This window comes from Ursus americanus, chromosome 22, assembly GCF_024610735.1.
Source record: "Ursus americanus isolate L20-20 chromosome 22, mUrsAme1.1.p, whole genome shotgun sequence".
Taxonomy (NCBI): domain Eukaryota; kingdom Metazoa; phylum Chordata; class Mammalia; order Carnivora; family Ursidae; genus Ursus; species Ursus americanus.
The window spans coordinates 10053972-10066021 of NC_142148.1; the positions used below are offsets into that span (position 1 = coordinate 10053972).

The 12050-nt window shown below is 49.7% G+C and overlaps 1 protein-coding gene across 2 annotated transcripts in view; it reads left to right on the plus strand.

Moving 5' to 3' along the window:
- The window catches only part of ATP9A (ATPase phospholipid transporting 9A), a 126536-nt gene that overhangs the window by 63660 nt on the left and 50826 nt on the right, over positions 1–12050 (plus strand). For both annotated transcript variants that reach the window (XM_045808454.2, XM_045808456.2), the window contains exons 10-13: positions 1500–1576; positions 3039–3199; positions 5329–5471; positions 6699–6811. In XM_045808454.2, coding sequence (XP_045664410.2) covers positions 1500–1576; positions 3039–3199; positions 5329–5471; positions 6699–6811 — 494 coding nt within the window. The remainder of the gene's footprint in view (positions 1–1499; positions 1577–3038; positions 3200–5328; positions 5472–6698; positions 6812–12050) is intronic.

The window sequence follows — 12050 nt, forward strand, 5'->3', positions numbered from 1 at the left end:
CAGGCATTTTCATCTCAGCCTTGGGAGGCATCAGGGTTGGCCGGCGCCAGTGGGGGATCTGTTCAGGGGCCCTTGTTATTAGGACCCACTTGAACCCTGGACCTTGGTGACCAAGACCAACCACATCTGTGCAGGAGCGAGTGCAGCGGCCGTGTGGCCACCCCTAGTCTGAGCATCTGCTGTGGCCACAGGCCTGCATTCACCAGAGCCCTCTGTCCGCCAAGGAGCCAGCAAAAGAGCTCTCCCCGGCCTGCCATTTGCTGAGTCTTCCTGGAAGACACACCAGATTGTGTGCAGTAAGCTTGGAGGGGGGACTTCAGTGTCTCCTCCCGGGGCTTTGTCAGGGAGACGTAGTCCCAGCGCTCTATCTGGGCTTGGGCTCCTTGACCAGCTCTGTTTGAAGGTCTCCGAGGTTTTGTATCTCCCTCTAAGGGGGGAGAGTTGCGCTGTTAACTGTTCCGGCGGAAACCAGATTGTCTGTGTGCCTGGCATCCTCCCTGAGAGCTTGGCCGGGTGGCCCCTTCTCAGGATTCAAGCTCCTGCTTAGGAGTGCTGAACTCAGAGACCGCTTCTCTGACCCAGTACCAACCAGCGGTCTTCTCCAGCTCCTTTCCCGGCTGTTCCTCCGCCTGATTTTCACGATGGCACCTGCCACCGTCCGTGACTACCTGTTTCTCCTTTCCTCCCTCATCGTCTGTCTTCCCCACTGTGGTGAGCGTTTTCGTGGCACACACTGAAAAGGGGAGACAGAGGTAAATTTTTAATAGATATTACCAGTTCCACCCCAAACTAGGTTCTTCCCATTTATACTCCAGCCAACAGCGTGTTACACAGGGCCCATTTCTCCCCCTCTTGGCGGAGACACTGGATGTTATCAGTCTGTGGAATTTTTGTTGTTGCAATAGGGATAAAAGTGCCTTATTTTGCATTTCTTTGATTATTCGAAAAGTTGAGTGTCTTTTCTAATGTTAACTGGCCTTTTGTCTTTCTTCTAGAAATTGTTGACCTTTAGAAAGATTGCTAAGCAGGGGTGGGGGGGCGGTGAGAGGGGGTGGGGAAGTTCTCAGGAAAGAATTGTCTTCTGGACGGAGAGCCCCCCAGTATTCTAGTTAGACACAGAATCTAAAGGAATCAGGTGCAGCGGCAGGAAGGCTCTAATAAGAGCGTGTTCATAAGTTTCATAATAGTGTAGGAAGATAGGTATGTTCTGAGCACCTCTGGAAGCTTCTGAGGGCGGTGGCGTGAAGGACAGACCTCCCGACCCCCCCGGCCCCCCAGGGGACCCCACAGACCCACGCTGAGCAGTAGGCCTTTCAGCAACAATGACAGCACTCTGTATCTTCGCTGGGACTACCAAGCGCTTGCAACTGGTGGAAGCGGTGGGAAGACGGGGAACTGGATATACTAATTGCAATTGAATCTAAGTTGAAACGGCTGCCCGTGGCCCTGGATCGTCGTCTGTGTTAACATTTCTTTGCGTTGCGCTCTTCTTGTTTCAGGTACTGTTGTGGGTGTTGTTCTTTACACGGGCAGAGAACTCCGGAGTGTCATGAACACCTCCAATCCCCGCAGTAAGGTGTGTACGTGGTCAGAGGGTGCCTTTCCTCGTCCGAACTTTCCGACTTGATGTAGTTTGATGACTGTGGTGGGCGAGGAGCTAGATTTAAAGGCAGGAACACCTAACAGTGTTATTTCGTTTATACAGACCTACTGTCTTTGTGTGTGTGGGGGTGTGTGTGCACACGTGTGTGTGGGTGTGTGCACACGTGTGTACCTCCACACGCATCCGTATAACACATAAGCATGCATTCCTATATGTATGTGTGAATTCATAGAATATTTAAAGCTTTTAAGTGCAGACAAACCGATGAGCACGTCCTGCGTGCCCTGTGAGATGCTGCATCCTTCACAGGCACAGACCCCTTCGGTCCCTCTCCCAGCCCGGAGCCCGGTGCTCCCAGCGCTTCCGGGGGCTCGTCTGAGCCGACCAGTGGCCTTGAGAAGCCCCATGTTCTCCTGCTGCCCACTGAGGAAGGGGGGGCTCAGACTCACCCCCCGGTGGACACTGGCGGTGGCATGGCGAGCGAGGGCAGCTCTGCGACCTCCTTGGCGGCCCCCGTTCTCACTCCCCCGTTTCACACCACGACCCGCCCTCCCAGCCCCACCCCTCCTCCAGATTTTAAGACTTAGCCAGAAACTGCAGAATGATTTTCTTTGTCAACACTGTGAATGAACACTGTGTTTCCCAACCTCCGGTCATCGCCGCCCATCGTCACGACCATCCTTATGACCAGAGTGCTGTTTGTTCGATGTTTCGGCCTTACCCTGGGCCATGTTTCTGTGAAGTTACAGCTTTGGTGTGCTTGTTACATTTGTTTGCAGACACGTTAAAATAAATATGTCATAATGAAAATCCTGCTCATGAGTGTAGCACACATCAGGTCCCACCAGCGAATCCGTGTTGGTGCGGTTGCAGGAGTGGGGGGACCGAGTGCGTGTACAGACCACAGCGGAGGATGGCCCAGGTCACGCTGCGCACAGCACCAAATGCAGCAGTGACCTGCTTCTGTGTTTCCAAGTCTAAGTCTTCTCGATCGTTCTTTTTTTGTTGTTTTAAGATTCTATTTATTTGGGAGAGAGCGAGCATGAGTGGGGGGGTAGGGAGTAGGGGCAGAGTGAGAGGGAGAAGCAGACTCCCCGCCGAGCAAGGAGCCCAATGCAGGACTCGATCCCAGGACCCTGAGATCGTGTCCTGAGCCGAAGGCAGAGGCTTCACCAACGGAGACATCAGGTGCCCCTAAGTCTTCTTAATTGTTAAAAAAAAAAAAAAAAAAATCAGAATTCTGGGAGGTCCCTTGGATGTCTTTTAGGAAGCCCAGCCCTGGAGCCCAGTGTTCTCCACCGCAGGTACAGGGGTTGCTGGGTCGCACTGTCTCGCCTGGGGGCAGGCGTCATTGAGGGACGGACCAGTTCTCCGGCTGGGCTCCGGGTCCCGCCAGCTAACTAACCCAAGCCCCCCTCTGTGCGCCGTCCCACAGATCGGCCTGTTCGACCTGGAAGTCAACTGCCTCACCAAGATCCTCTTCGGTGCCCTGGTGGTGGTGTCGCTGGTCATGGTCGCCCTTCAGCACTTTGCCGGCCGTTGGTACCTCCAGATCATCCGCTTCCTCCTCTTGTTTTCCAACATCATTCCCATCAGGTAAGCGGAGCACGAGCCGTGACGTTTTCCTCTCTTTGCTCGTGCGCCCTCTGAAGCACCATGACGGAGAGCCGTCAGGAGTGTGAGGCCTGCCCTGTGGCGCTGGCCGGGGACGTGCAGCTCCTCCCGGAACCACCTGTCCTGAACTAGTCTTCGCTCAGAAGATGTCACCTTGCCTGCGCCATGCGAGGGATGCCATTTGGAGCCCATCTCACCTGCCGGCCCAGGAGGTTGGTGGCGGCCGCCGGGATGCTGCGTTGAGACAGACCCGGGGCCCGAGTCTGCGCTCCAAGGGAAATACCATGACTGAACAGCAGCGGTGGCACAGGCCCGCTGCTCGCCTGCCTTCCCTGGAGGCCGAGTCACCGCTCTTAGAAATATGACACAAGTAATTGTCGCAGGAGGAAAAAACAAAGATTCACAGTGGCGAAATCACCTCTAATCTCCCAACTAAGTGATGGGTGCTCTTAATATTTTGGCATACATTTTTTCTAGCCTTTCTGTTTTAAAGGGGGAATTCTTTCTGCCCTACATAAAATCTACCTTTTTTTTTCTGCACAGAGCAGTGTGTTGCAAATAACTTTCCCATCAGATATACTGGTTACTGTACCCCGATGTGTTTTAGAACTGCCCTATTATATAGTCTAGGTTTAACTATTTAGCTCTGTGGTGTTGGGGACTTGTTTCTACTTTCCCCCATAATTGATGTTTAGGAAATCATTATTAAAATAAATAATTTTTTTCCCCCTGAAACTTCTAGTGCTTATAATCTCTATCTTAAGCTCAATATGTTGCCTTATAATTTGTCTTGCTCTTTGGGGTGTTTCTATCATCCCAGCTAGAATTCATGTTTTCCTGAAGATTGGGATTGTAGTTTTGGCACTGCAGTGTCCCTAGGACAGGGGGGATTGAACCCCTAGCCAGTGTGGTCTGGATCATGGTTCCAAGAAATAAATACATCTGCTTTATCACCAGCAAAAGTGTTAGTGGTGTAACGTGAAGTGAAGTTGTGATCTTTAAAGTTCTGTCTACAACATGATTGAAAATTAGTGAGTTGAATCTTCCTATGGCCCAGGGCAGCCCGTAAAACAGTAGGCAGTTTAGTTAATATGTAGGAGTATGAACGAAGTTGACAATTCCTTTTTATTTTTTTGCAATAACATATTTCAAGATGAATAGAGTATATATAATGGAATATTATTCAGCCTTAAAAAGGAATGGAATTCAGCCACACGGTACACCGGGGATGAGCCCTGAAGACGTTACGCTGAGTGACATCAGCTGGTCCCAGAAGGACAAATGTAGGAGTCTTCTCATGTGAGGTCCTAGAGCAGTCAAGTTCAGAGAGACAGAAAGGAGAGTGCGGGGGGCGGGTGGGAGGGACACAGGGAGAGAGGAGCAGACTCCCTGCTGAACGGGGATCCTGACGCGGGGCTGGTTCCCAGGACCCTGAGATCACAACCTAGGCCAAAACCAAGAGTCGGAAGCTTAACCAACTGAGCCACCCAGGTGCCCCTTAATGGTTTCAATGGAAATTCGTTATGTGTATTTTGCCACAATTACAAAAATGATTAGCTCAGAGGACCAGTAATAGGAAAAAAAAAGTAAGACTAAGACAACTACTTTTTCAGCATTTTATTTTTTATTTTAAAAAAGATTTTATTTATTTATTTGAGAGAGAGAGAGAAAGAGAGAGAGTCTGGGGTGGGAGGCAGGGGGAGAGGAAGAGGGAGAAGCAGACTCCCCGCTGATCTGATGTAGGGTTTGAGCCCAGGACCCTGGGATCATGACCTGACCTGAAGGGAGACACTTAACCAACTGAGCCACCCAAGGCGCCCCCCTTTTCAGTATTTTAAGAGCATTTTAAACTTCTGTTGTTTTATTTTAGTCCAAAACAGAATAGCTTCGTGGAAGTGATGATTTGTTCAGCGAGCTGAGAGTCTGATACAGAGTCTGAGTTGAGTCTTGGGAGATCTGTGTATCCAGCCACAGGGCTGTGTGGCTACAGGGAGGGTTTCCAAATGTCACAGCCCAGCCAATGTGTTTTAGAATCCTCGCCGTCTGCAAACAGAGACCCAAGGAGCCTCGCGGACATCCTGTTAACCTGTTTACTCTGGTTTTCCGACCAGCCTGCGTGTGAACCTGGACATGGGCAAGATTGTGTACAGCTGGGTGATTCGGAGGGACTCGAAAATCCCCGGGACTGTGGTTCGTTCCAGCACCATCCCTGAGCAGCTGGGGAGGATTTCTTACTTACTCACGGACAAGACAGGTGAGCTCTTTCCTTGGCCTTCCCAGGCTTCACGGTGAGAGGAGGTGCTCGGATTCTCTTTCTGGAGACGTTAGAGATGGATGCTTGCTGCTGTTTTGTCCTCTTCACCTTTTGATGAACGCTGATCCTTCGGTAATGATGCTGGTGACGATCGTCATCACCATCAGGCCGCAAAGCCTTACACGGTACTGATTCTGTGTAGAACACGTTCCTGGGTGTTCATAGACAAACCCTTACACGGTACTGATTCTGTGTAGAACACGTTCCTGGGTGTTCATAGACAAAGCCTTACACGGTACTGATTCTGTGTAGAACACGTTCCTGGGTGTTCATAGACAAAGCCTTACACGGTACTGATTCTGTGTAGAACACGTTCCTGGGTGTTCATAGACAAAGCCTTACATGGTACTGATTCTGTGTAGAACACGTTTCTGGGTGTTCATAGAGGGTTGTTTAGTTAACCCTCAACCTCATCTTGTGAGGTATGCATTTTTATCCCCATTTTCCAGTTGAGGAAATGAGGCATGGGGAGGTTGACTGCCTTGTCAAGAGCACAGGGTGACAGAAGTAGGCTTTGAGGCCTCATCACCGCACCCCAACATGCTGCTCCACAGTTTACCATCAGAGTGGCTAAGAGCAAGGATGGGGAGTGGGGACACCTGGGGTGAAGCTTCCTCTCTACCACTTAGGGACCACGAGTTAAAAGTGAGTCTGTTGCAAAGATCTGGGGTGGCTCAACACATCAGAGAAAAATTAGGTTTCAGGAAGGAACAGAACCAGAAAATTTCTGGGTGTGTCAGCACTGGAACTCCTGGGATCGTCTCTGTAGGACTCCCTCATTGGGGTGAGCCGGGCTGTGTTCATCTTCTGTCCGTGCGTCTGTCTGCTCAAGGTTCAGATTCCTTCCAGACAGAAACTCGTGTAAGTCATGTGCCCCCGTCTCAGCTGATGGAATGAGTCAGGTGCCCTGACGGACCCTCCCTCCAGACCATCCCAGGGAATGAGGGTGGTCATTTCCCCCATGGAAACCCAGGATGCCATTTTCAAAAGAAAAGAAGTTTGATTCTGGGCAAGCCGAATAAACACCGCAGACATTTCCGCGGCAGGGGCAGTGCTGAAACCAGAGAACGACGTAGGGTAGCAAATGCTTGGAAAACGGCAGCTGTCCTTCCTGTTACTAGAAGCTGCAGGATGGAAGCAGAGTTACTCATCTGTCTTGTGTTGCAGGAACTCTTACCCAGAACGAGATGGTTTTCAAACGGCTCCATCTAGGCACCGTGGCCTATGGCCTCGACTCCATGGATGAAGTCCAGAGCCACATATTTAGCATTTATACCCAGGTAATTCCTTCTGTTCTGATACCCGAAACCGTTATTTTGCCTTATTAGCACCTGTATTGAAGTATTATTCCTAATACTGTACAATTCACCCATTTCAAGGGTACACTTCAGTGGTCTCTGGTGTATTCACAGAGTTGTGTAACTATTAACCACAATCAGTTTTGTCTTCATCACCCAAAAAAAGAGACCCCATACCCATTAGCCGTCATTCCCTGTCTCCCGAACCACCTCCCCTTCCCAACCCGGGCAGCCATCAGTCCTTTACGTTTTGAATAAAATTGCAGTTGAAATCCCTCCACCCCCCAGATCTTCCTCATTCCGAGTTACGCTGCTTTACTGAAATGCTTATGGATACTGGGAAAAACCTAAGAGAAACTCGTTTGCCAATAACTACTGCCCGAAATAGCTTCGCGAGCCTACTGGTTAGTTTTGCTTCCTTCCCCGGTTGGAGCCAAAGCAGCAGTGATGAGTGATCTGCTCATGACAGACCGTCCCTGATGAGCTTCAGTTTCTCATCTGTGTTCAACCCCGCGATCACGTGGGAGGGATGAAGTTATCAGAGGCGACCTACAACGTCTCTGTTCCCACATTTGTTTCCACAAGGTTTTTCAAAATCAATCCTTTTTCAGAGAAAGACATTACTGGAAGGTGTCCCAATATTCCTAAAAAGTTACACCCGTGGGTCCCTACCTTGGCTACTCAGAATCTCTAGTGATGTTTTAAAAACAAAATGGAATAAAAACAAAAGGAAGGACGTCGACGTGGGCCTCATACCCAGGGGATTCTGCTTCAGTAAGATTAGGGGAGAGCTGGGCTTCTGTGTTCCAAAAGTAAGATGGCACACGGACAGATCCTTTGGCGATTCTGAGACACATCGGGGCTGACGGACCAGTTGCACGTTGTGGCACTTGTCTGGAGATGAGAATAAAGAGACCAGGGTTTGCTTAAATTTGTCAAAATAGATAATGAGTTTGTTGTCAGAAGGACAGTTAGAAATGCGAAGGAAGTATTTCCCAATACGGGGTAGAGGTGGAACTCTTGAATGCTCCGTGCCACGGTTACATCGGACACTGAGTTTTCTGGAACGTTCACTGGTAGGCACGCCTGGATTTCTAAGGTTACCTCCTGAAAGTGGCAGAGCAGGGGCTACCATTTGGAGGTTGGAGTGAATTTTAAATGGAAGACAGTTAATTTGATCCCTGCGAGCGAAACCCCTATAATTCTTCTAGGCTCCCTGAGTGGGCATTTGTGGCTTGTCTCCAGATGAATCCTTGGACTGTTTTCAAAGATGTACTTTCGGACTCTTAAAAACTCATGAGGACTTAGTTGGACAGGAGGGAAAAACCACGTCCAGCGCCCTGTCCCTCTCTCTGACCCACCTTCCTCTGTGGCATTGGTGCCCCTGCAGCTCCGTACTGGCCCCCGTGTGTCCCTCTGTAGGCGGGGCCCCCCCTCCCCCAGCTTCCATCGCCCTGCAGGCCCAGTAGCTCCCGTCTCTGTCTGCGGCCCCCACATGGAGCTTTAGACCGGAAGACACCTGCATGCTTGGCATGGCTGCTTATGGATCCTAAGGACAGTGTACCTACTGGCCTGAGCTGCTTCCCCCACCCACCACACCGGCTTCTCTTCCAGAGGTTCTCGTCTTAGTAAGTGCCACCCCCACCTTCCCACTGCTCCCTGCAGGGTTTGAGAAACGCCCCTTCCTTCCGCATCCCTACCCGCCTTCAGCCTTCAGTCCCGGGCCTTGGTGATGTCTGCTCCCACCTGATCATGTGTTCGGCCTTTTGTCTTCATCTCTTCTCACTCATTAGGCCCAAACTACACTCTCCCTTGCCTGGCGGTCTACACACCTCCCCACCTCCCGCCCTGCCCCGCACAGTTTCCTTGCTTCTCCTGGGAGCACGGGGTCCCCCTTGAACTGTCAACTCCGTCTTGCGGCTGAGACTTCGTTGTGCTCCAGGCATGGCCTGCGTCCCCAACCCATCCCTCCTGTCCTTCACCCTCTCCTCTGCTCTCTCCTTTGGCACTTAGGGCAGGGTGAGCTGCCTTGTTGCTGTGTCTTGGAACAGACTCTTCACTCTGAACCCTTGACCCCAAATGCCTTCCGGGCCCCACCCAGGGGGGGTCCACTGTGTGGGTTGTCACGCTCACCAGTGCCTGGCTGAACCCCCCTCCCTCCAGCCCTCTTCTCACACTGCTGGCCCGCTGATATTGTACCGGCCAGCTTCACAGTCGTGGTGTGGCCCCCCCGCCCCCCGGCGGGAGACACCCCCTTTCCCATTTGGATGGTGTTTTTAAGAGCGTGTGGTATTTACAGAAACCAGTCCTTCTCAGGATATTTGCACAGTTCAGCTTTTACGGTCCATTTTTGCCTTAGCACAGATAACACTCTTTGTAAAGTGTTAAAAGTCAGAAAATGGCATTTCTTACCGTGAACACTACCCCATCCCCCTTCCTTAGCGGAAGCTCATAAATTCATTTACCCATCCTGGCCTTGGATTTAAAATAGTGTTACAGGGTTAGGTCGTCTCCAGGCTGGTGTGAGCTCAGAGTCTCAGTATCCGCTCACCCCGGGGAGGTGAGTGCGTTCTCTCACGACATCTAAAAATCGTGCAGTGAACACATGAATACCTTTGTGATAAGGCTTTCTAAGGCTTTCCTGGGTTTTTAAAACAGCTTTATGGAGGTGTAGTTTACCTACCATAAAATTCGGCTCTGTTAAGTGTCCAAGTCGATTTTTTTAGAAAATTTGCAGAGCTGTGGAACCATGACCACAACCCCAAAAAGATTCCCCTGAGCTCCTTACAGTCATTCACTTGACTTCACAGTTTAATAATGGGATTTTATGCCGGTGTTTCATGAAGTCCGCTGTGTGGAACTCCTGGGTCAGATCCCTTGGGACAGTCGGACTCTAGACCTACAGTTCTAACAGGTGGGCTGGGTGATTCCCAAGTACAGCGGCATTTGAGAACAGCTGCCATGAACCTGGGGTTTGCCCTGTTTTCCAGAGAACCAGGGTCTCAATCTACGGACTCCAGGACGGAGTTTGCAGGATGACCCGTTGGAGAGACGGAAGAAAAGATGAGGGCATCTGTTCGCTCTGCATTTGCTTCTTTAAATTTAAAGCAAAATTTTCCATCTTAAATATCGATAGCATTGAGATGGAGCCAGGGACCCTCAGTCCGTATGTCAGACGGGCGTCGGTCAGGGCCGGTCCTTGAGGTGTCCCTGTGGAAGGAGTTGCAGGAGTCAGGGTTCTGTGGGGGTTGATTTTCAGGACACGGAAATGTAGATTGCAGGAGATGAGTGACCGCGTGACCCGTTTGAGGGATGTCATTTAAATTAACCTTATAAAAAGTGGCTTTGAAAGATTTCTGTAGGAAGACTCCAGATTATTAATATAAACCCAAGTAAACCGTAAGAAAATGTCCAACACACTTTGAGAAAAAAACCGTGATACGCTGAGGAGATAGGATGATTTTTCCTTTGGCTTCTTTATTAATACCTTTAAAAAATTGAGCTACTGGGAGGTCTGGGTGGTGCAGTCGGTTAAGCATCCGACTCTTGGTTTTGGCTTGGGTTGTGATCTCGGGGTCGTGAGCTTGGGCCCCATATCGAGTCCTGCGTGGGGCTCCACACTTAGCACGGAGTCTACTGAAGTTTCTCTCTTCCTCTGCCCCTCCCTCTAGCACACGGGTGCGCTGTCTCTCAAATCAATAAACCTAAAAAATTTTTTAAAAATTGAGATAGGGGCGCCTGGGTGGTGCAGTCGTTAAAGCGTCTGCCTTCGGCTCAGGGCGTGATCCCGGCGTTCTGGGATCGAGTCCCACATCGGGCTCCTCTGCTATGAGCCTGCTTCTTCCTCTCTCACTCGCCTGCTCTGTTCCCTCTCTCGCTGGCTGTCTCTCTGTCACATAAATAAATAAAATCTTTAAAAAAAAAAATTGAGATAAATTTACAAGGGTAATGTTTGCTCTTTTAACGTGTACAAGTCAGTGGTTTTTCTTATATTCTCAGCACCGTGCAAGCGTTGACACTATCAGATTTCTGAACATTTTCATCACCCTAGAAAGAAACCCCAGATCTCTTTTTTTTTTTTTTAAAGATTTTATTTATTTATTTGACAGAGACACAGCCAGCGAGAGAGGGAACACAAGCAGGGGGAGTGGGAGAGGGAGAAGCAGGCTCCCAGCGGAGGAGCCTGACATGGGGCTTGATCCCAGGACCCAGGGATCACGCCCTGAGCCGAAGGCAGACGCCCAACGACTGAGCCACCCAGGCGCCCGCCCCGAAACCCCAGATCTCTTAGACTCCCACCCCTACTCCTTATTCCCTCAGCCCCTGGCAGCCGCCAGTCTACTTTCTGTGTCTGTAGGTTTGCCTGTTTTAGACATTTCATATAAACGGAATCTTGCAGTGCCTTTTGCACCTGGCTTCTTTTGGAAACTTAGCATAATGGCTTTGAGGTTCCTCCACGTGGTGACATGTGTCCGCGCTTCATTCCCCTTTGTGATGGAATGACACATGTGACCATTTGAAATGTCATTTCAAATCTGTAATGCTCAGTGCCCCTTACCCTGAAGGCTTTGGCCCATTCTGTGAAAAATGCTGTTTTTCCTTTTTATTCTGTCATTTCTAGAATTCATCTTTTGTTGTTTTGTAAGGCACAAAGTATAAATACTTTGTATTTATACAAAGTTAAATATACATATGGAGGGTACGCGGGAATTTTTCCCCAGTGTATTATGTGATCATAATGTTTTGAGACAGGTGTTTTGACACACACATGCGCGCACACACACACACACACACACGCACATACACCTTGGCCTTACTACATTCTTTAGGTATAGGGGGTCCAAACATATATTTCTTAAAATCTCTATTGGTTATTCCAAGAAGCATTTCCGGCGAAGAACCACTGTTAGACTCTTGCTGTCAAACTTCCTTTTTTTCACTCATGTCATTGATGACAATCATTTTTAATGGTTTTATTTTTTGTTTTTTAAAAGAATTTATTTTTTTGAGAAAGACACAGAAAGCACACAAGCAGGGGAGAGGCAGAGGGAGAAGCAGGCTCCCCGCTGAGCAGGGAGCCCAATGCGGGACTCGATCCCAGGACCCCGAGATCACGACCTGAGATGAAGGCAGACACTTAACCAACTGAGCTGCCTGACCCGTCCCCCCAGCAATGGTTTTTTTTTCTTTTTTAAAGATTTTATTTATTGAACAGAGAGAG